Raw genomic sequence first — 24465 nt, forward strand, 5'->3', positions numbered from 1 at the left:
CTTTGTCAGCTGGGTGCCTCCTGACTGCAGCAGATGTCAGCTTGTGCTCCCCACCAATTTCCTTTAAGCACACTATGGCCTAAGATTTTTTTGATCAGATCTTTTGTATGTTGAGCAATCAGTTATCAACATCTCAGTTATGCATATGCCTGTAAAATAAAATATGCAGTTTCCCATTCAGTTGGCCCCCTTACCGCTCATTGTCATTGCCTTATTCTATATATAACCTTATCTATATTCTAATACAGAACTTTGAAGTTTTGTTTATTAAGGAGACTAGAGGATGTCATTGTCTTGTCGCTGTTTTTTTTCTCCGATCAGCCTTCAGGGGTATAAACTAAACAAAGAAAACAAAACACAGACTTATAACTTTAATATGTTTTAATCACAAGTCAAATCGCTGCAATAAGACTTTACAATAAATCCCCTCTGGCCAAATCATTCACACCACTACACTGTTGTTTGTTTGTTTTGTTTGGTTAAATCTTTGCACTACTGTTTAGTGAGTTAATCTAATATTATTCTATTTCATTGTATCATATTGTGCATTTTACAACTAGTATTTTACTCTGTTATTCTTATTGTATATATTGTGCATTTGATATTTGCATTTGATATTTTTTACTCTGTTATTTTTATTTACCTGTACCATAATTGCTGCTGTAGCGAAAAAATATTCCCTTGTTGGATTAATACAGTAAATATCTATCTATCTATCTATCTATCTATCTATCTATCTATCTATCTATCTATCTATCTATCTATCTATATATCTATCTATCTACCCTCTGACCACTGCAATCTACGCCTTTATTTCTATCATCATTTTAAACATACACATGTATTAACATTTCACAAAGTCTTTAGGTATACACAATTCGTATATCTGTGTCGGCATACAAGCTAAATTTAAATCCTAGATCTTTGTGAATGTATTTGCTCGCTGATCGATTACTCTGGTCTGACCAATGCCGTCAGTTCACAAACATTTGCCTGGTTGGTACTTGAGAGAAAAGGGACATGTTAGAAGCAGTCAGGGCCGCGGAGCAGCACGTCTAGACGGGGTAACGGACCCCCCTTTTTAGAGATGGGCCACTTCACCCAAAGAGGAAGAAGACGACTGTGAACTGTGTAACTACAACCTGGACTCGGTGTGGTGTTTCTGGACGCTCAAATGCAAGAGTTATTTATTGTTTAAAAATGTGGGAGATGGTGGCGTTACCGAGAGCGAGCTCTCCCTTCCTGTCGTCTAGGACAAGATGGCAGCAATGCAGGCGAACTGTGCATGTTATGGATTCATAAATCCATACCATGTTCAGAGAAGCCCTGGATTATACTTATAGTGACTCTATGTGAAGGTGAGTGGTGGAGAGAAGGCCGTCAATGGTGATACTTCTTTATCGCAACCTTTTAGTCTCAATTTGACGTAATACAAAGTCATAACTTGGCTACAAACTTAGCTAGCAAGCCTTTTACCGTATACGGATTTGAACGTAGCTATAGCTCTGTCAGCACTTTGGGTAATTAACGTACTAGTGGTGAATTTATTTTAATATCGTCCTGACAACCAGCGGTAGCGATGACGTTGTTGGTAATTATTAACGTGACACTGTTGTTTGTTATTCCAGTGTTGTCACAGCGACCCGTTGATGTTCTACTTGACATATTACTTGTGAGTGTTGTGTTAACATTAACGTTACTTAATACGCGTTGTGTTAGCTTCCAGTTGAATTAGCAAAACATTGCAACATTCATAATCATAGCTAGCAAAGATTCGATGGACCTTTTTTTTATACTTTCAGAATAACACATGCTGGATTCTACTGTCTAAATGTGTATGTATTTAGTAATGTCACCTGTTACTAAATTAACCTTAACTTGTAATCATAATGGAAGCGCAATTGTAAAGTATTAGCTATATATATGTCTTTATCGCCATTAACGCGAGACTATAACATGTCTAAACTGCGTACTAAATCTAACGTTAGTAAGCTAACGTTAGGTTAGCTAACTAGTTCTCTTGCGAGCGTCTCTCAGGGTGTGTCTGTTGATATTGTCAAGTATTTCGGACCTTATTGTCCAGGTAATCATTCTAAACGAGGTTGTAATAACCTACTTGACGCTTTACCACAATGCAGGCGGTGGTTCCGTGTTAAAGAGGGGGTAGAGGGTAATAGTTGAGCTCCTATATGAGGGTGTGTACACCAAAACCACCCACCAGCAAAACAAAAGTACCCTATATTGTTTGCACTTACAGTCATTTTGTGGCATGAAACCATCAATTTGACTTCCTGGTCCAATGCAACTTGTGTCTTTTTTTGTAAAATGGTGAAACTGGAAACTGAAAATCAAGACTTACTGTGGCCTACAACGTTGGAGTTAAAAAGTGAATATACTTTCCCCTCTGCATGTCTGGGTTGTGCAACAATAGCGCTAGTATTTCTTATTTTGTTTCACTGAAACTAAGGAATAACATATTGTAGGTAATTGTTTTGGTTTTCTATATTAAGTTGAACATTTTGGCAAGTTGGGCCTATGCAGCAGACATGGCTGCTTAGTTTGGTCCAAATAGTACAGAGGCTAATGTGGCTGCCCTTTATTTGTATGTGAGTAGAGATGAGCAGGTAATACTGTGACGAGTACAGCGAGGCTGCAGCACTGTTTGTGTGGTTCCCCTTTGCTTACACACTCCTGTCTGCTGTACGTGGTTCACATTCGTTAGCTCATCAGTAGCACGGACTCAGCAGGGTTGTGGGTGGTAATGACACCAGTAATGCCAGATGACAGTCAGCACAACGTGGCCAGTAAATACATGTGTAAACGGTGTTTTCCCAAACAAGAATTTGTGTTAGTGGGTAATGTTGTTTGTTAACACGGACGGGGAGGCAATACGACTTGAGATCATGTGTGCAGCAGGCTATCAGTATTACATTGTGGCCAACTTCATGACTGCTTTCCAAGTGATGTCATCTAGAGATGTACAGTAAATACAGTAGATGCAGTAAACAAAACGGAATGATTTAATGTTTATGGGAAGAGCACTGTGATGAAGAGGATGTTGTGCATAACTTGCATGAGTCACACAAGTGATGGGTGGAAAACATCCAATATCCTAAAGAAGTAAACATCTATTTCAGCACATGGAACGTAATTACTTGTATGTATCGAGCAATCTGATCAGAGCCCAGGATTTTAATGACATGGTGGATGCTTTTGTGTGGAGAAACAGTAAAATGGCTCACTCTGCCGCTGTGGTCATGGCTTATTCAATGCTGATTTAAGTGTAACAGTTTGTGGCGCTCTATTGTCAATTATTTGCTGATCAATTTGAGTGTTTGTTGGGGCGTCTAGTATTTCAGCGTGTGCAACATGGTGACAGCTGTTGATATATGTTTTGGTATAGGTGATCGACAGGTGGCGTTGAATGCAGAATACATTACTTGGTACACATCTATAGATTTTAGACATCCGAAATGAGGTTTTACAATGTACATATAGTGTCTTCTTCTGTTTTCCTCACAAAAAGCAGAAATGACTGGTACTATATCTAGTATAATAGTCAGCTGCAATGCAAATTGTCTACAGGGAGAATACTTTGAAATGACAGTCATACGTTCGCAGAGGAAATGCCTTGTGGTCACATGTTTCAGAATATAAAAGGCCTTTTATATCTAATGGGCATAGAAGATCATGTTCAAGAGACACAGGCAAAGCACCACAGTGTGTACTGTTGGGGTTGTGGCGCTGTGAGTTAAGGGAGCAACCTCAGCCTAACAATCGAGGGAGTGCAACAGCAGGAAGCAAAGAGGGACTTCTTTTGTTTCCACTGTCTCAGTCTGCATTCGGTACCACGATCTGAACAGCAGCTAAGAAGACCGCATTGCATTATTTCACGAATAACCAAATGTGTTCTGGGTCACGTTACCAATACAATCACGAGTAGCCAAATCATGTTCTTTATATGGTAGTGCATCCAACAAGACCCAACAAGTAATTCAGTGCGTCTGTATATAACAGTGTTTGCTGTTTGGTTGCTGGTATTAACATAATGGGTGACCTTGTGCTACTGTACATATTGACCAAGATTAGTGCTGGTTGTGAATGAGAGAACAGAGAACCACAAAGCCATTGAAATGAACTGATAATGAATTAGGTTCATGTGTCATCACCACAGATGGGCTTTTGGACTGTCTGAAGTCTAACATAGCCTCATACATTTAGCTGAACATCCCAGTTGCTGACTACTCAAACATCTAGAGCCTAAACGTCTATGGATACCATGACATAATGCTTAAGTTAGCCACAAATACGGCTCTAGTCACCACTGCAAAACAAAGGATTTATGCTTTGCTAAGCAAATACTACGCAAAGCCTTCCCACCACTGTTCTCCATGTTGTGCTACCTGCTCTGACGTTACACTTTAACCATTGAAGCTTTAAAAAAAAAAAAAAAACAGGCAGCATTCTTGTCAGAAATGCAAGAAATAAATTATTTTGAGCAGATCTATGATCAGGCTGTACTATGGAATCATACCTGAATGTTATGTTTTTTTTTTTTTATCAGCGTTGACTTTATTATAACAGTTTGAACCTGCTGACTGTGACAACCCGTTTTAGGATCACACAGGTCTAAAAAAAACAAAAAAAAAAAAAAACAAGTGTCCTGACAACAGGTAAATCGTTGATGAACTGGACTAGGCCGTCGTGTTTTGGGACACGGAGTTAGAATGCATTATGTTATCACCCGAGTTGGTTTCACGATCAGCTTGCCTTTGACATAAATGCGAATGCTTAATGCGTCTGATTTGATCTGCTGAAGGATGACAAACATTCACCCTATAGCTCACATGTTCCAGTCTAGAGTCCAAGTTGCACTGGTCTAAGCAACACCGTGTATGTTCAGTTGCCTCTCACCTATGACTATTACTGATGGGGTGGGGGGAAGAAACATTGAGGGCTAAGCAGTCATGTTGAGGTGCCATATTCTTTCCCCAATGGGGTGGAAAGCGTACTTAAGCCCTTATTACACAGAGATTACGCCGGCTTTGTTATAATGCTGCCCGGTTGTGTGATCTTTAGATAGCATGCTGGCTGTCCCTTTTTTCAAAATCGATTTGGCTCTGTGACTATCTAGCGCTGGAAAAACTCTGTGTCCCCCCCATTCTGGCTCCATACCATTTAAACACAACAGCCATGCAGAATAACGGTGCTACAGTGTACTGTGTGAAAGGAGCTATACTATTATTTCTGTGTATTAAGGCCATTTGTTCACCGTGGACAGGTGTTTATTGTTTGTTTTTTTCTTCGCAATTTAATTTTGAGAAGACCAGGGTCAGAAGTTCAACTTTGAGCAATTACTTAGCAGTTCAAGGTTGCCGGAGAGATTCTACAGCTTTGAAGGCAACGCGATGCCACAGGAGGAGCCTCACGGCGGACCACGGGAGTATCTGGCTTCAGCTGATAATTCTAGCAGCAGCTGCCATACTTTGGAAAAAACGGAGGCTGTCTGCTTCAGTTCCTTGTGGCAGACTTCTCCCGAGCATTTACTCTTTGTATTTGCATGGCCAGGGAAATTCACCGATGCGCAAGTTAAGTTTTGTTTTAAAACTAAATTTGGGTGTTTTTTTTATTACACCAAGCAGGTAATTCAAATGTGAACATCTTGATTGCTCAGTTGGTGAGAGTGGTATAGTCTTTCGTCAGACCAGCTAATTTCCATTTCCATTCCCAAAGCACTGAAACGAACAGCATAAATGTAGTATTTCAAGTGTAAGTCTAAAGGTGGTGTATAGCGTTGTTATATCACAAAAGAAACCGTGATTAATTAAATAAAATGCTGCCACACGGTGCTTGAGACTCCACATGATAATAGTCCTGCCGTGTAGTTACATGTTTGATGAACAATCAAGCGTTGGTAGGACAGGTGGCTGCATGGTGATGCCATGGTTAGCACTGACGCAAACCTGCTGGCCGGCCCTTCTGTGTGGAGTTTGCATGCCCCCCCCCCCCCTCCCTCTCCGGCTTCCTCCCACAGTCCAAAAACATGCAGGTGGATGTGAATGCAAAACCTTAATGGTTGTCTGTGTGTTTGACACTTACCGGCTGTGTGCATTGCTATCTCTAAATGTCGTTTTTGGAAAATTGCATTCAAGCTATTCATAAATTCTACCCATAGTGGCTGTAATGAATACTAGAGGCAGAGTTCTTAAATTACAGACAACACACCATAAATGTAGGTACTTCATCAACTGTCCCAACAACAATTAAGCAAATCCCAGCATACACTGGGCGAGGGGTGGGGTACTGTACTGAAATGTCCCAGCCTGCTGCCATAACATGATGATTACATGTTAAATGTATTGACATGCAGTCTAGTGCAGCTATTCTCAAACAATGGCCACATTTTATTCTAACAATCAGAAGTGGGCCTTCTGTTACAAAAGGTTGAGGACCTCTGGTCTAGTTATTACCATCACAAGTCTTTCTAGCTGTATGGGGTATAGAATGAAAATGTTTGTGTCACTGTGGTGGCTTCTAGACTGGACTTGAGCCAGGACTGTTATTATGTAGGTGGGCCAGTGTGGCCAATTTTAAATTCCCCATTGGGCACATCAATTTTGTTTTCATTCATGTCCAAAATGGTTTCCCTTTTTTTTTTTAGTCCAGCTTGGGATAATTTGAGAATTGGTTTTGAATAGAGAAGAGGGTAAACGGTGTCTCCAAACGGTAACACAGGGTGTTATTGTGCAAAGAGCTATCAGGGGAATAGAGTGACCTTATCTTGCTACTCAGAATAGAGTCAAAGCGGTGGCTCACAGCGTTCGTGTTATCACAACACAAGTGTGTTTTCCATCATGGGGATTTATTTTAGGAGAGTCTACGGGGCCACTATTGCCCAAACCTGACTCGCTTGTGTTGTCCTTTTTTAGATAAAGTTTTAGAAACAGATTTTTAAAAAATAAGATGGGGAAATAAGATAATTAAGGTTGTAGTGGTGCTAGTAAAACTAGCTTCTTTATACACAGCACTTGGAACATTGATTCATTTTTGTCTAATTTATTATTTTTTTGTAGGTAAACATTGTTCTGTAAATTAACTGTTTATTAAAGTATGGGAACCATTGGGGGAACAGCTGCTTGAATGAAAGTAGGTCATAGTCACCGTGACAGTTTTGAATATGGATTTTAAAGATGATCGTGAAACTTATAACTGTTTTTTTTTTTTTTTTTTTTTTCCCCCACAAGTGAGTTTCAGAATATTATACACACAATACACACACATTATGGGGAAAGAGAGAAACATAAATCCTCTTTTAGGTAATTGGACTTGTGGGCCTGATGATGCTTTTGTAACTTTATTTGTCTGTATCTTATCCTCGCTCCCTCTCTAATGGTTGCCTAGAAACCTGCAGTGGGATGCAGGGAAAGGTCGGGCAAACCTTTGAGAAGTTAGTCATCCGCTGTGTGGAGGTGTTAGTGGGATCGCAGTGGATGGGGCACAATGGTGAAGTGGTTCTTAAGCACTCCACTACAACATGTTATCTTTCCCTGATCCAGTTGATGTTTGAGGTTGGGGTGACTGATGTTAGTGGGGGGGGCAATTATAGTTGTGATGTCATCAATTAGGGGTAATTAAAACAACTAAATGGGATTTGGGGTGTGTGTTGGTTGTTTTGGACTCATTGTAACTTAAAACTCGCCCTCCATCATAAGCGAATAAAGACAGGAAAACACAATATGTGAATTATAAGTGTTCTACATTACACACACTTGCCACAGTACCTCATCCTCAGCGTAGTTTATTAAAATGGCCCCATTTTATGTAACATGCTAAAAAGGATCCAAACTAACGACCTGTTGCTTTATTCTCTTTCTCTGCAGGTATGGCCTCACAAGTCTTGGTCTACCCACCACACATTTATCAAACCCAGACAAGTGCCTTTAGCAGTGTGAAGAAACTCAAAGTTGAGCCCAGCAGCTGTGTGTACCATGAGAGGGCACACCCGCAGACCTATCTGAACAGCAGAGCCCTTGGAATCGTGCACCCAACCAAACAAGCCCACTCGTTTGTGAACCGAGACTTGGCAGTGGGTGTGAAAGTGCGTGGAGGACAACAGTACCCGGTGCAGACGGTGGTGGTGGTTGTGCGTGGTGTACAGAGACAACAGACTGGTAATAGAGGAGTAGGAGGACGACGACGAGGCCCGGCTGCGGCCCAGCAGCGACCGGACACAGGGGTTGTCCACTCGCAGGGCAAGGAGCAGCAGCAGCAGCAGCAGCATCAGCAGACAGACACAGCAAGTGGGGGCAGCAGTGGAGCAACAGGGGCAGGAGGAGGGGGAAGGGGAGAGGGCTGCAGTGGAGGAGGTGAGGGAAGGGGAGAGGAGGAGGGTGACGGAGAAGAAGAGAACTGTGGAGGTTTGAACTCGGCCGACAGCTCTCAGCGATGCGGGCTGAAACGTAAAAGTGAGGAGCTGGTTAACCGAGGGAGCACCATGCAGATTGTGGAGGAACTGTCAATGATGCCCGCCATGATGCAAACGACGAATGTGGGGAACGCAACCATGACTGCGCCGGGGGCCGGAGGGGGCCCCTCGAAACAGGGTGTAGGTGCAGCGGGAGGAGGGGACGGGGACTATCAGGTCGTACAGCATGAAGTCCTGTGTTCCATGAAGAATACTTATGAAGTGCTGGATTTCCTGGGACGTGGCACATTTGGCCAGGTTGTAAAGTGCTGGAAGAGGGGCACGGGGGAGGTGGTGGCTGTGAAGATCCTGAAGAACCACCCTTCATACGCACGGCAGGGTCAAATCGAAGTAGGCATCCTTGCTCGACTGAGCGGGGAGAACGCAGATGAGCACAACCTGGTGCGAGCCTTCGAATGCTTCCAGCACCGCAGCCACACCTGCCTGGTGTTTGAGATGCTCGAGCAGAACCTGTACGACTTCCTGAAGCAGAATAAGTTCAGCCCGCTGCCCCTGAAGGTGATCAGACCTGTGCTGCAGCAGGTAGCTACGGCTCTGAAGAAGCTGAAGAGCATGGGTCTGATTCACGCAGACCTCAAGCCGGAGAACATAATGCTGGTGGACCCAGTGAGACAACCCTACAGGGTGAAGGTGATCGACTTTGGTTCCGCCAGCCATGTGTCCAAAGCAGTGTGCTCCACGTACCTCCAGTCTCGGTACTATAGGTGAGTACAAAAAAGCTTTTTTTTCACTGCAATTCAATTCAATTTCCGTCTCTGTTGGTGTCCGGACGGTCACAGTTGGGTTAAAAAAATGTCCTTCCTCTAGCAAAACAAGGAAATGTCTCCCATACTGCACAACATCCTGCCTGTTTAGGACTCGCATACCACAGTCCACAATCTGAAAAAACGTGACCCTGCAGTGTTTACTGGCAGATTACAGACCCGCATGTCCCTACTGCCTGGGAAAAATAGTGCTTAAAACATTAAGAAACTTTTTTTTATTGACTTTGTGGACATTTCTTCTATTATTTATATTCAGGGTGAAGCAGCTTAGCCTTACTATGATAGAAAAATAATGGATAGGCAAATATTTGAAGGCTGACATTAACACATAGTGTGAACAGTTGGATTAAGTCAAGAAAGGTTGGGAGAGAAATTCCTGAATGCCGTTCCAAACATAAGTATGCGCTCTAGGGTATAACATGTCTACTGCGTCGCGGTTTGGAGAAACAATGGTCTGATTCAAACGGGTGGTATAGGTCCATACTAGCAGGCAAGATTAACTGGGTCTCCTTCTCTGATGACCTCCTATAACAGCTAAGATGTGGACTGCAGCAGCTTGATGCTGCGGAGTGATCGATGTAGTTTGTGGTTTAACTCTGCTCTAATTGTTGGAAACATTCAGGGCTCGGTACATGCATAACAGCAGTTTGTGTTGTCCATGAACTATTGGGAATGTTCGCTTTTTAAGTCTCCAGGTCACAGTTTCTCACAGCTCGTCACGGTGTGGCAAGAATATCTGAAATCTACTCGGATGGCGTGTTTTAAGTCGGTGAATTTTGTAGCACAGATTTCTTTTTTTTGTCTTAAGTCTTGGTTTCTAAGGCTTAAATAAGTGAGCAGCATTTATGAGCAACATTCAGGTCAATGCTAGCTGTTTTTAGTGTGAGGCATTTGAATAATTCTCACTGCCTGCGCACTGAGACAGTGAAGCAGTACGCCCTGCAGGGGATACAAATACTGTTGATGAAGAAGAAGAAAAAACAAGCAAAAAGATGATTTGACGTCTGTCCTCATTTGCATTTACCGGAGCTTTTCTCACCGACTAGAGTGAGTAGACCCTACCGGCTTTGACCCATTTTAAGGAAATTATGGGAAAAATACTTATCAACGACGCATAATTATTTCATTCTCTCTTCATCCCAAACAATCAATCCATGTTTTTTTTGTGAGTATTGTCGTGTTGTACTATGCACTTATTTCAGGAAGTTGCTCAAAATAGACCTGCCGTGCTTTGCTTGTACTTTTGTGGGGGAGGATGTAAACAGTGCAGCTGCTTCAGCTCCGTTTGTCACTTCTGTCAACCTCAAACTTTGAGGAGCAGCAGTTCCTCGCAGGTGTTGCATGGTTTTGTATTTTGATAACACAGGTCGGAAGATTGTTCGATAAAGGAGTGACTTGTGTCGCGACTTTTTTTTATCCTGAAGTAAAAAGAACAAATGATTACATACCATATTATACCTATTTCTGTCAGTTCTCTGTAGTTTGTATACAAAGCATACTGTGAGGGAGCAGCATTGCTGAGGCTAAGAGTGAAGGGTTGCTTAAAATAGCTGCTGGGATGCCGGCCAGTGGGCTTTGACTTCTATAGATGGTGAAGCACAGAGGCCGGCAGAATGAAATACTAGAGAGCTCTCACTTACTCACTCAAGGTCAACCAGCTCCAACGTCAGCTGTTTTCATTTTCATATATCCGTCTGTGTGTGTTTTGCTTTGTGCGCAGCATTATAACCTAAAGTGACCTATCAGCTTTTTCAAATCAATAACTTTGACAGATGCACCAGCCACCTCCACAACTTACAAGCATTTACACAGTCAGCTCAGTTGGAGCTCAATGTTATGGAGTTGGCCCCACCATTTGTATACAGTTTTTAATATTCAACTAAACGATTACAAACAACATGTAAATGACTCCGATTAAGATTCGATGGAAATGAGATGTGGTCGTAATTTTTTGGATGTGCAAATGCAGTGTCCTCTCTTATTCATTTAGATTTTTTTATTTCTCTTAATTTTACTCACACATTTGGCCAAGGACGGCAGCATTGTTACTGTTAACACTTATTTGTTTGTGTTCCTATGCAACAATACAGCATGGACAAAAGGAACAGGTCTTCTCCAGATGTAAACGACAAGCGGTTGCTCATTCTCATAACTACGCATGGAATATTTGGTCTGAGACTACTGGATTAACTTTTCCCCAAAAAGTAAACCCCAGAGAGTATTTGAAACTCGTTTTGTGTGTGTGGGAACTTTTGGGCACACAGGAGTCTCCCCCTTTATGAACTGTGTACTTCTCTGGGTTAGTGGGTAGTTTCCATGTATGTACATGGCCTCAGCATTAGCATGTAATCTGTCAGTTAGCAAGAATCTAAGTGATGCATCAAGGTTAGGTCTCATGGTGCTTTATGAACACGCTGTTTGGTTGTCAGTCCACTTTGATCCTGTGTCATATCAATATCCCTATTCATATTTAATCTTTTTTTAATCTTCACGTTGGATCTGTGACCGAAGAAGCTCCCTTAAGAGAATATTTCAAACACGTGCTCAAATGCTAAAGGCTTCATTGCTGATCACTTCAGTTCATCTGCGTCACACGCTGACATGCTTTATGTTTACAGCTGCTACAAACGACTTTTCAGGTGTTGTGCCAACGGTCACATTGTTTTAATATAAAACGTTTTTGTTGATGAATTGCTGCAGTTAACAGAGCAGGTACGATTCATTTTAATTTTATGAAAGAGCGTTTTGCTATCCTCCAGCAAAGCTGCAAAAGTTTCGCGACATGACGTTAAATGTGTGCACACGCAACTCGGTGAGCGCCTGATTGTGGGCTTTTGCCTGTGTGTTATGGTCCAAATATTGTTTGAATAATCCAACAGAATTGATGATAATACCGCAGTGGGCAGACATAGTTCAGTGTTCATGTGCTGTGATACTACTGCTTCACAATAAATGCTTGCCATTCTGTTCTGCCTGTTTTTGATTTGGTAATTCCACAAACAGTTCAAACATAATAACAGAAGAAAAGGCTTCACATTCTAAGATCAGAAAGCCGGTATGTCCTCATTGGTGTTTTCATGAAGTAATGGTTTTGGGGTGAAATGTTCATGTAGAACTTGTGAGACTTCACCTTGAAAATGTCCTCCTTCATGACTGAGGCCATGCAGCTGGCAACAACGAGCAAAGATTGTCAACTCAAGGCTGTAAATTGCTGATGGCTCCTTTTGCCGTGCATTCTAATGAATGATAGGCGTTAAAGAGAGTTCAGTTAATTAATAAACTGTTGTTCGTCTGTCGCCTTTGTTTTAAAAGTTACAACCTCAAAGATCTCTGTTTTGCAGCTGTGTTTTTTTGATCTCACTTCCCAGAGTTTCGCTCGTGTTCCCGGGAATGTCGCCACAGACACCCAGCTCATAATACTGCAAATGCTTTCATGAGTTGGCCACAGGCTCCGTAACCTTCATTTCCATATAGGCGTGCAAGAAAACAAATGTTTTTATGTTTGTTTGTTTTTCTAAAATGTCCCCTTATATTTTTTTAATTATCCTCAGTCAACGGTTCTTCTTATCTTGTTCAGTCGACCTGAACTTAAGCATCGGGTCTTTCTTAAACACTGGCTCCATGTCAGCACTTTGAATGGTGATCATGTCTAAAACGTGTCTCAAGCCCTGTATCCTTAATTTAAGGTCCGTGCAGATCAGAGTGCAAGTGCTACTTCCGCCTTTGCTTCACTGCCTCTGTGTTCCACTGAATAATGCAGGATGCCCTGAGAGTGTGTGGAATTACAGTTCCTGGAAGAGACGTGCACCAAAGCTCCATTCTTCCATCACGGAGTCACCGCGAGTCAGTTCGTTGTCCTGGTGGCTGAACTTAGGCCGACCGCAGTTTAGCCCAAATTAGTTTTCTTTATCAGAACAAGCTTACTGAAAGGCCTGTGTAATCATGTAATGACAATGACACCCTCACTAAGTGTAGCCACCCTTATTTGCTGTTCTCTGTGTGAGCTGGTAGGAGGCCACTTTACACTTGGGTCCTCCCTGTGAGGATGGAGCAGGAAGGATCAGAGAACTATTTTTGAAGTGTGAGATAATTGCCATGAATAAGAAATCCAGATGGAGATCATTTCTCTACTCTGCCACGGCCCTTCTTTCAAAGAATATCACTCGTGTCGGCACTGTTTGTTTTTCAAGTGAGATACAAATAAGATGCAACTCAAGGAAAAAACACTTACCAGACATGCATATCAAAGGAACACTGACATTTTGGGAAATGTTTGTTTGCTTCCTCGGTCAGAGAAGAGGATTAATATCAATGTTGTATCTGTTCAGTACAGAGTACAATATGGAGATATGTCGGTCGGGTATATTTAGCCCAACTTGACACAAATACCGGAAGCAAAAAGAACAGTAAGCCACTGTCAAAAGTTGAAAATACACTTTCCAACAACTCTAAAAATGTTGTGTTAAATGTTAGCCAGCAAGCTGGGCACCAATACAGCCATCAATCAAATGTGTTCAGAGTTATAATGACAATGTGCAAATCTGGTGCCCTGTTGACAAAGGCTAATTAAAGCTTTGTTCTTTTTTAAAAAGTGTTTAATTCACTTCTTATGTTTGCCTATTTCTGTTGTTCTAAAGCAACTGGAGACACAATCAACAACTCAGCAGAACTTTATGAACTCAAAGTGATTAAATGTTCAATTGAATTGATAAATAGTGACATAAAAATGCCGCATAGGTTAAAGAAATATGTTTGAATGTTTGTCCGTGCCTTGATATAGGATATCAGGATGGAAGACTTCACTTATTTCCAATGTTTGAGGAGTTCTTCTGAACCTCTGGGTCAACAATGTAGTGCACACGTACACTGTGTGCTTTGAAATCTCTCCACGCATGGTGTTTGTGTTGCTTCTACTAACACAACATTGCCTTGAGCCTCAGCCTCTCTGTGGATGAGAGGCAGACAAACAAAGAGGGAGGAGGAGAAGAGATGGGTGGAAGAAGGGAAGCAGCTGTTTGAGCTGAGGGAGCAAGCAGTTGTACTCGTTGACCAGGGAAAGACTTGTTTTCATTGGTCAGAGCAGTAAAGGAAAAAATGGCAACCAAATGGTACCATTGCTCTTGCCTGTTTGGGTTTTATTTTGTGGTTGTTGCTGACTATCATACCTGCAGTGTGGCTGGTTTGTACTTGGCACAGTGGCGCGCCCATGCTGGGCCTGCTGTTACTGCTGTGCTCAGCATTGTGCATTAGGGTCTGTTGGTGATGTTTTCTATTAAAGACGAGCCAGCGCCCAATGCAGAGTTTGTTATTCTCAGTCAGGCCTTGTTCTGTAGTGACCACACCAAAACCAGTTCAGCCTGAATCTATGAAGTACAATCATTGAAAGCACAAGTTGATGAAAAATGCAATGGTATACACAGGGATATAAAGGGTGAAGCTGTAAAAGTGAACTGGTGAGTGTTGATGAACGATGCTGCTAGCACGCACAGAGAACTCTTTGAAATATGTCTTCTTCCCCTCTGCTGCCACTGGACGTGTTTTTCACCCGATAACGTGTGAGGCTCTATGGAAACCTTTGAACACAGTGATGTTGTAGACAACTCTCGTCTCACCCAGAGTCATTCATCAACAGACCAACAGAACGGAGTTTTGTCTTGTGGCCGAGGAAACACATGTTCAGCTTTCATACAAACTTAACCTCTATTACGTTATTCATTCATTCAACCCACTTATGTATGGGTGCTTTGTGTTATAATCTGTCTGTGAGTTTGTGCCTGTTCAGGAGACATTTATTGAATCTCCCCACTTATTCCTTTAGTGTTGGAGCAACACGGCAGCATACTAGTCCATCGCCTTGCTCCTCTTTTTGTTGCATCTTTCCTTTTCCTTCGGAGCTTTTGCACACGGCAGTGAACAGTCGCACATCTTCTGCTCCCGCAGCATTCGGTGGCCCGACTGTACTTCATATCCTAAGGATGGAAAATAGATTTGGTTTCACAGGAGGGTGGTGAGGCTTGAGTTAATTAGCTGGGGCTTGATACCATGGCAACATGGACCCGGTGTTTTCTGTCCGGCTCTCTTTTTTTTCACTCTTTGACTTTTGGGTATTGTGCATTCAGCAGGGACAGGTTAGAGAAAGAACAAAACCATATAAAGAAAATAACACCATCTAACTATCCCAGTGCCCAGAAGCACTTTGCATAATCTTTGGTGGAATATAATGTAGAAATAAACAAATGACGGAGCGCTAAACATACGGTGACTCAGGAATATTTCTATCCCTTTATCTTTTTCTCCCCCTTGTTTATTTGCCTGAAAATAGAACTGTTATAAGTTTTGATTCCTGTCACTACCTAAGCTTATACTGGCATTATTATTTTGGTTGATTTATTTCTTCCAGGTTGTTCAGTTTTGAAAACAGCCCAAGGCGATCATAAACATGATTTTATCACGTTGCACGTTGATAAGAACACTGTTTCTCTGACAAGGCCTTAACACTGAATTGTGTTTTCACAGTAACTATTGTTTGCATAGGACCCACTTAGCAGGCTTTTTTTTTTTTATACTTTAAGTAATGGGGATGGAGCTGATGCATTGGCTGTTGAAAGGGGCCAGAATGTCAGGTTTTGCTTACAGAGTAGTCTCTAACAATAGTCTTATGATGCTTTGTTGTACTGGTCAGAATTACTATATGTCCTGTGTCCTGATGATTGTGTGTTGATATGTTGCTTCTCTGTGCTCGCTCCTCCAGGGAAAACCTGTTCCTTATAAATAGGACATGCCTGTGAGGCTGAGATGGTTGGCATAACTGCCCCAGTTGGTTTTCTGCTGCTACTGCACCAGCTGTTGCATGCATTTGTTTAGACCATGTAATAAATAAGTTTAAAACTTATTATAGCAGGTCTTACATTTGCTGTTGCTATCCATATGTCCTACGCCATTCGGTCCCAAATGGCTCCAAAGTCGTCACAGAGTAAGTGTCTGCTGGATCCTTTGAGAGCCGAGCAGGGTGAAAGCTCAGCATGGCCTCAGGTGTCTGGTTGGTCCAGCTTTCTAAAATAGCGAGCTTAGATACTTGAGCTAATTGTGTTGAAATCTCATCCTCGTTATTCTTTACGTTATTTCAATCCTCTGGATTCTGTCATGTTGGTAAATTGTTGAGGGTATATATTGTGTGTATGCTGAGCGGAAGTGAAATTATATCTGCCAGTCACACATGTACCGTCATTTTAGGCAGAGTTATTCTGAGTAATGCTGCTGTCTGTGTAGGCAATAAGGGCATCATTACTAATGAAATACGATTATAATCCAGCATGTTGAATTATGCCCAGCCCCGTATGCATACAATAAGGGATGGAAGGACATTTTTACCATGTCTCAACATACGTCCCTCAGCATTTAAGCCAATTCCCAGTATTGTTTCCCCCGATTATCCGATAGGTGTTGGTCTTAAAGCTAGATCGCCATTGTGTGTTATGGATTTTATTGAGTTTGGAGGCCACTCCTGCACAGGAAGACTCGGGCTACATCATGCCGTCAGTGCACTCACACTTTATAGGATTTGTGGTGGGTCTTAAACACAGAGTTCTTGACAGTTGTCAACATGCCTTACCTTTTATTCGTGCTTACTGGCCCCTGTCACCACTAGCCATCCATGTAACATGGTATTACTGTGCTGTTATGGAGTTATTTGAAGTAAGACTGGGCCGGCACGTAGGCACAGTGGTAGTGACCGTGTTGCTCCTTTCCTATCAGCTGAGAGCAAATACCACAGCCTGTCGAAGCCTTGATCCCGGCCTGGCTGACCCGCTAACCTACTGACACTTGGACAGGCCCCTCTCACGCACAACACTGACTTACAATTCACTTGGCACAGATACACATGTACCAGGAATTCCCATCTTGACTGGCCATCAACAGAAATTCCACGACACTACTAATAATGGATTTGTATTTGCTCAAGACATCAGCCACCAGCCTACAAAGCCAAAAAGCAACACGTGCAGTAGTAAAATTATTAAAAAAAACAGTTTTAAACTGTTGCTAGTGCATAAAGTGACTTTATAGCTTCTGTATTAACACAGTACCTATGAAAATATAAACAATGCATCAAAGTTAATGGCTGGTTTATGAATTTGTAATGTTTGTTTCAGAGATCTGATTTAGAATTACTAGCATGTCACTGTTTTCACGTATTGTTATCGTGTGGCCTTGTTCTAACAGTCTGTTTTGTCTGTTCCACAGGGCTCCAGAGGTCATTTTGGGATTGCCGTTTTGTGAAGCCATAGACATGTGGTCCCTAGGCTGTGTGATAGCTGAGCTTTTTCTGGGCTGGCCCCTGTACCCTGGGGCCCTGGAGTACGACCAGGTAAACAACCATCCTCCCACCACCACTCACTCTTGACTCTTAGTTCACCGTTTTTTTTGGTGAGTCTCCAACCTTCGGTCCCTCCTGTGGGCTTCCTGCTAGCCTCTTTTTTTCTGTTCTACATGCAACTTATCCCTGCATCCTCCACTTCTACTGTCAATTTCCATGACTCAGTCCCTCCCTCCGTACCATCTCCCCATGGAAACTGGTTTCTTCTTCTCTATTTATAGGTTTTTACCGTCTCTCCAGCCTTTTCTCCCATAGGTCACCCCCCCTCCTCCTATCTATGTTGTTGTCTAAGTAGCATTCCACCCCAACCAGTTATTTTCCAGGTCTCTTCTCTGTTCCCCCCTTTCTTCTTTCTCTTCAACTCCTTTTTCCATTAACCCCACACTCCACAGCCAAGGCACCCGACAGAGGAGTGGGTTCAGTGTGTTTCCTTCTGAGTTGCATTCAATCCAGTTTTTTTTTATTACAGACTTGCCTTTGGGTTACTGACTCACACATGGCTCCCACTGTTAAAGTTTGCGGGATATGTGATCCATTGCCACTTTAGTCTAAATCTCCCAGAAGATGTGTTACAAAGATTCAGTTGGGAAAAGAAGCTGACAAAGCCTTAAAAAACATACAGCAGCAGAGTTTAGGACAAATGGCTTGAAGCTAGGACAAGAATGCAGCATTGTCATAGTGTGTACAGTACAAAACATATATTATTATATTTGTTTATGGGTGAGATCCAAGCCTAATGTGGTTTTAAGGGTGCTGAAGGGATTTTCTATATCAGGATGAGATGGATAGGAGGGAGAAGACGCTTTTTCGGTTTAGGGAAAGAAACGCTTTTCTGCATAATTACACACGGAAAGAAAGTCTGTGATTGGTTGAAGGAAGAAAGAGGCCGAGGGCTCAAGTGACTTACAGTAACAAATTAGTGCCGTATTTACTGCTTCCTTGGTGACGTACGTACCCTGAGGATTGTATCAGCTGGTGTCTGTGACGGTGAGCAGAAAGGCATATTATTGTGATGGATGGTATGTCTATTAGGAGCTGTTGGGTGTCTGCCCCACCCAGTGGAGCCCTGACAGTGTCTTCCCAGGACTAGACTGATCTGGGCTTATGCTGAGCTGCCCCGGAGTCCTATCTACTCAAAGCCCGCCAACAGAGCCTCAGTAAGATCCTGCTGTTTCCCAATGCGGCGCCCTCGGTGCAGCAATCAGCCCCCCTGCACACTGCAATCAAACCAAAGTATTTTTAAGGCCAGGCATCATTTTTCACTCTCCCTAGGACTGAGACAGGGGAGATAACTCAACACCTCCGAAAGAGATTTGACACGAGTGCAGCACCAGTGCTCTAAATATGATGAATCTGTTTTTGCAGAGCCAGTCAGCGTGTCGCATGGCTGTTTTAGAGTTATCTGGGGGGGGGCTCCTAAATTTAGTAAGGGACCGCTTTGAGGTGATGGGGGGGGGGCATCAAGTTGGCATAGATGAGTGTGAGAGACAGTGACGTAACGGGTCAGAAGGAACCTGTGCAATGAAGGACGTATCGAATAGAGATCAGAAACCTTCTCTGTGTGTGAATGCGTGACTGAATTAAACATCACTAGCGGGGGAATTTGTCCAAGGGCGTGAGTAGTCTATAGAGAGAAATTAAGAGTTTGTCACATTAGATTTCAGTTTGTTGGATCTTGCTCCTCTCTTATATTACCGTCTATTGTTGTTTGCTGATTAAAATACATGCAGTGAATTTTAAGCATGTTCCCTGGGATGACTTACCACCCTGGCCCGTTTTAGCCCATGTGTTGGAGTCTGAAGCACACCCTAAGATGAGCCTTGTTTTTGCCCCATGTGCCTTTGAGGAATAGACTGAATCCCTGTTTGGTGACTGAGCTATGCTTTAACACCGACCCCTCATAAGAAATACTGTCTCCCTTTGCCATGCAAGGTTCTCAATGTGGTCACAGAATGGAAAAAGCAGCCGGTGCAGGGTGCTGAGCATGCAGTGTTTCCTACACGTAAGCTTTACTTGGACAGCCCCCCGGCTATATATTCATCTCTGGAGAAAACCCTCCAAAAAAAACAGAAATCTAAGTTACAATACCAACCGAATGAGCAAATATCCGAATAACACAAAGTTCTTTCAATCCGTCTCTCACAATCACCCACAGCTCAATCAGAGACAGAAAAACGTGATGTCGAAGGAGCCGTTCGAATGTCGGGTTTTTCGCACCCTGTCGTCAAAGTAGACGTGCGAATGACGCGCTCAAAAACGAGATCGACACCTTCGCTGTGCGCAAGCGTTCTGAAGCACACATTTTTCTCGGTGCGACGGCTGTCCAACCTTTGGAACCTGCTGTGGACACCGAATGTCATGTGACGAGTCACTGCTGGCAGATATGTTTTTTTCTTTTTCTGTAAATATTAGTCCACGGTAAATATATGGATGAGAAGTTCATCATTTTAGTGCAGGGCTACACAGAGCTTTACGATCTGTCCCATGGTCTATTTTACGTCACCCTTTCTGTCCAATGATGTCACAACCTCCCATTGAAAGGCCAGCCACACTGACGGATTGAGCAGTAAAGGGTTAGCCTTACTAGCTTTATACCATTTCAGAATGCATCTAAAGTCACTAAATGGCTTGCACAAGCGAATAAAGAATAATTTGACTCTAAAGAAATGAGGCAGCTGACTGTGTGAGGTGTCATCCAGGGGCCACGGGTGATCTGGCTGCAGCTGACTGAGTTGCTACCACCCCCTTCGTCCCCCCTTTTCTTCTTCTCTTTCTGCAAGGGGTCTTGTTCCATGCCACGCAGCATGTTGTATTTATAACTCTGGCTGATCCTACTCCGTTCCGCTCCTTTAGCTCTGCCCTATCCTTACCTCATCCTCCAGTCACACCATCTTTTACTTCACTGTTACAGTCTGCTCACCTCATTGAGGTGACAAACTTCTCATTATGAGTGGCTATGATTATCCCAGGTGCTGTAGTCTTTAGTATGACTCCATTCCCCACCCCCCACATCTTTCTTTGTGTCTCTTGCTTTCTCAGGCACTGTAAAAGTGGTGCAACCATGGGGGGTTAGTGCACACTATTGCAGAGGCCAACGTTATTTGTGCTTGCCCTGGAAGGAATTGTCCTGTTTGTAAGCTGGTCCAAGCTACTATATCCCAATGTTAGAAACGTGATTCATTGTACACTGAGTAGGCAGGATGGTGTGGGTACAATATTCTAAGCTGAGATATGCTTTCATTTATTACAGCGAGGGATATCATTGAAATGGATCTTTTATGGTGTTCATTGTTATCTGGACTGCCATAAAATATATGCTTCCTGTCTGCTCTGCAGCAGGCCCGGGCTCGCTAGATAGCTGTTTTGTGGAGCTGTAGCTTTGCACCAGTGATCTCACTGGTTTGTGAGATCACTGCAGAGACGCGCCTTTCGGGAAAAGTAAGGGTTTTCCCGTCACAAGAATTTTCCCACACACACACACACACACACACACACACACACACACACACACACACACACACACCGGCTGTGTTGTTTTTCAGCACTACAGCAACATCATACATGTAATGTACATAAAATGCATATGTGTATACGTGTATATAATGTACAGCATAATAATAATACAGCAACTACAGCTATATTACATTTAGGGAATTTTGGTCAGTGTACTTTCAGGGTAAAGTTTGTTGGAATAAACTTTCAGTAATCCACGACTGTTATGAATAGTGAATGCAAAAGACAGAAAATGGGGAAAAAGAGAAGGAGAGAGATTTTAGTTGACGTATTCTGCATGTACATGGGGATGTGATTGAAGGAAAGCGCAAACACAATGTGTTTTATGATACTTGGATGTCAGTGCGCCTTAAGATAAGCGAGCAGATCTCCACCATCCCATCTAAATGTCTCAGCAGATGAGATTGCATTCATCACGCAAGCTGTCAGAATCCCAATGAATGCATTGCTTGATCGGTCCCACCCACACAAACAAGAGACACATTGCAGTATTTGCACCTCAGCAACAGACTGAGCTAAGCCTACTGCTTAAGCACCACATTGGCCAGGAGGAGCACGTTGAAGATCAACACATGAGCAGCTTCCAACAAAAACATAGAACTTCATAGTTAAGCAAAGGGGTGAGGACGTGTGTGTCTGCCTTACCTCTGGGTTTGTGTATTTCACATAGAAAGGGAGAGGTAGAGCTTTTTATTTGAATCTATTATCTGCTTTATTTGACTGTGTCCAGTGTCTCCAAATGTGTGGCTCTTCTCTTCTGAGTAGCGCTGAATCTCTAATGGTTGTTGTCCTTTACACTCGGGTGTGATTGACGTCAACCAGGCTTTTCACTGGTCTCGTCTCATAAACCTGCATGTCCCTTAGCGTCTGACTGACGAGCCTCATTGCCCTGCAAAGCATTTGGCATTGAGACTGTAAGAACCTTGTCATCAAAGTTTACACGAAGAGACCTTGACACCTTTTCAGAGATCACAAACACGAGCTACACTTGGTACAGGGGGTCTTATTTGGGTTTAGCCATTTGTAAGGAATGTGTCATCTCCAAGGTCTCTGCAGCTGTCGCTAGTATGTGCACGTCCACACTCGGTAACTTTAGCTCCGAGTGACTCCATGTTGCGTGACGTAACTGTGAATTATCAGTACATAAAAGAGGGGGTCAGTTTAAAGCGCTCCGATGACGTGTTGTTTTCGGAGAGAGTGTGTGTGGATGATAGAGAAATTAACAGTGAAAACAACAATATTCATTGTTGAAGTGAGGTGTTTTGAATAAATGTTGATAATGTAATATAAATTGTCGTACAGAGATTTTTAATTTCTCCTTGAAAACCGATGAAAATTGCCATTTTATTCATTTTTTCTTCCTTGCTTCCCTCCTCATGTCCAACAGGTTCGCTACATTTCTCAGACACAAGGTTCGCCGGGGGAACATTTATTGAATTCGGGGACAAAGACGTCACGGTTCTTTTGCAAAGAGTCCGACTCACCGTATGCAGCATGGAGACTAAAGGTGAGGAGTATTAACACACCTGCAAAATATGGCTTGATTTGCTTCACTGTAAGCCGTTAATTCGTTAACATCATATGTCAGCTTGAAGTCAGTCGGCAAACATTTTTCCAGAAACAAACTTAAACATAACCGTTAAGATAAAGTCTTATCAAAGATTAAGCTTCACATGGTGTACTGGGAATCGGCTTATGGTTCTAAGTCGTGGGAATACCCACTAAACATTTTCTCTTCTTCTGTAGTCAACAGATGAGCATGAGACGGAGACTGGAATGAAATCAAAGGAAGCCAGGAAGTACATCTTCAGCTGTTTGGATGACATAGCGCATGTATGTTCAACTGCTCAGACCACACTGTACCTAACGGGACTTCAGAGGAAGTTCAACGTCACATGTTTAGAGGATGTAGGCTACTAGGTCTTTACCAGAGGAAGCAGCTGTATGAACAGAATACACGCATCTTATTTATAGGAAAGTAAAGGTAAATTCCCTTCAGTTAAATGCTAGAACCAAATTTAAACGTTCAGGTTTCACTATTATTCTGTTGAAACAAGCCACAGGTGGAAATTCCCCAGGAAACATCAATGCTTGTTCAGGCCTGTTTTTACGTAAGTCAGAGGAAATTCTTGAGAATTCATGTTCATGACTGAATTGTTGTCATTCTTAGGAAATTGGTATCGGATCAACACATGTCTTGATTCATCATACACACAGTTTAGTGGAATGTCATTTTCCCTTTTCTTCTAATATGTAATTCTGTTGATGAACAGTTCTATTGATCTGTGGTTTCAGCAGTAATATGTTTGTATTCCAGGTGAACTTGGTGATTAATCTGGAAGGTAGTGACTTGTTGGCGGAGAAGGCGGACCGCCGGGAGTTTGTGGGACTGCTGAGGAAGATGCTGTTTATCGATGCAGAGGAGAGGATCAGCCCCGCCGAGGCTCTCGGCCAGCCTTTTGTGACGATGCAACACCTGCTCGACTTTCCCCACAGTAACCAGTGAGTCCCCTTTGCCTCAGATCTTCAGACATGTTGTCAGTTTAACCTTCATTAACTTGAACTGTAACTCCTCTGCCTGTAGTGTGAAGTCGTGTTTCCACATTATGGACGTTTGCTGGACTCGTCCCAGTGCATATGAGGTGGCCAACAGGAACAAAGGGCCTTTCATCAGAACTGTAACCACAACAGCTGCTGCCTCCGTCAACCACCCGTTCAGCAAGATTACCGGTGTTCACCCTCAAGTAAGTTGATAAAGACGTGTTTGCATCATGATCTGCATGTGTGGTCGGGGATGTTATTTACACTTAACCACATTAATCTTTAAATCAGGGAATTAAAACATGTCAAAACTAGAAGGTCGCTCTGAGAGCGCAGACCTCTGCCAAAGCCAATCCGCTCCTATTTATGTTCACTTTTCTTGTTTCCTAAACTGGGAGTAAAATAGAAAAATACGCCGATATCTGAGTGATCACAGATGGTGTGGGTCATTGACACGCAATGTGTTGTTCTGTTCATCTGCTCCTGTGAAGACTGATCATGGAGACAATTTCCTCGCCTTTTATTGCGTTCGTGTGTACCGACTCGCCCGTCTCATTGCGTCCTAGCACTGCTGTCATGGCAACAAAATCACGTCATGTTTCTGAGGTCATGGCAACGGTGCAAATCAGCGTTGTTGCTGAGGAAAAGAAGGAGATGACCCTTTTTTTGGCTCTGGATCTTTATAATGCAAAACATCTTAAAGTCTGCTCAAAAGCCACCATTCTGAGGATGAAATGTGAAAAAACTATATATATAGAGATAAATATATATATATATATATATAT

The 24465-nt window shown here is 42.7% G+C and overlaps 1 protein-coding gene across 2 annotated transcripts in view; it reads left to right on the plus strand.

Moving 5' to 3' along the window:
• The first annotated feature begins 1014 nt into the window (after window positions 1-1014).
• Window positions 1015-24465, plus strand: part of hipk3b (homeodomain interacting protein kinase 3b) — a 33685-nt gene continuing 10234 nt past the window's right edge. For both annotated transcript variants that reach the window (XM_031846208.1, XM_031846210.1), the window contains exons 1-7: window positions 1015-1358; window positions 7881-9189; window positions 17494-17617; window positions 22527-22646; window positions 22886-22972; window positions 23457-23641; window positions 23724-23883. In XM_031846208.1, coding sequence (XP_031702068.1) covers window positions 1286-1358; window positions 7881-9189; window positions 17494-17617; window positions 22527-22646; window positions 22886-22972; window positions 23457-23641; window positions 23724-23883 — 2058 coding nt within the window. In that variant the 5' untranslated portion in view covers window positions 1015-1285. The remainder of the gene's footprint in view (window positions 1359-7880; window positions 9190-17493; window positions 17618-22526; window positions 22647-22885; window positions 22973-23456; window positions 23642-23723; window positions 23884-24465) is intronic.

This window comes from Anarrhichthys ocellatus, unplaced genomic scaffold (genome assembly GCF_004355925.1).
Source record: "Anarrhichthys ocellatus isolate YVR2014 unplaced genomic scaffold, GSC_Weel_1.0 scaffold6, whole genome shotgun sequence".
NCBI classification, from domain to species: Eukaryota; Metazoa; Chordata; class Actinopteri; order Perciformes; family Anarhichadidae; genus Anarrhichthys; species Anarrhichthys ocellatus.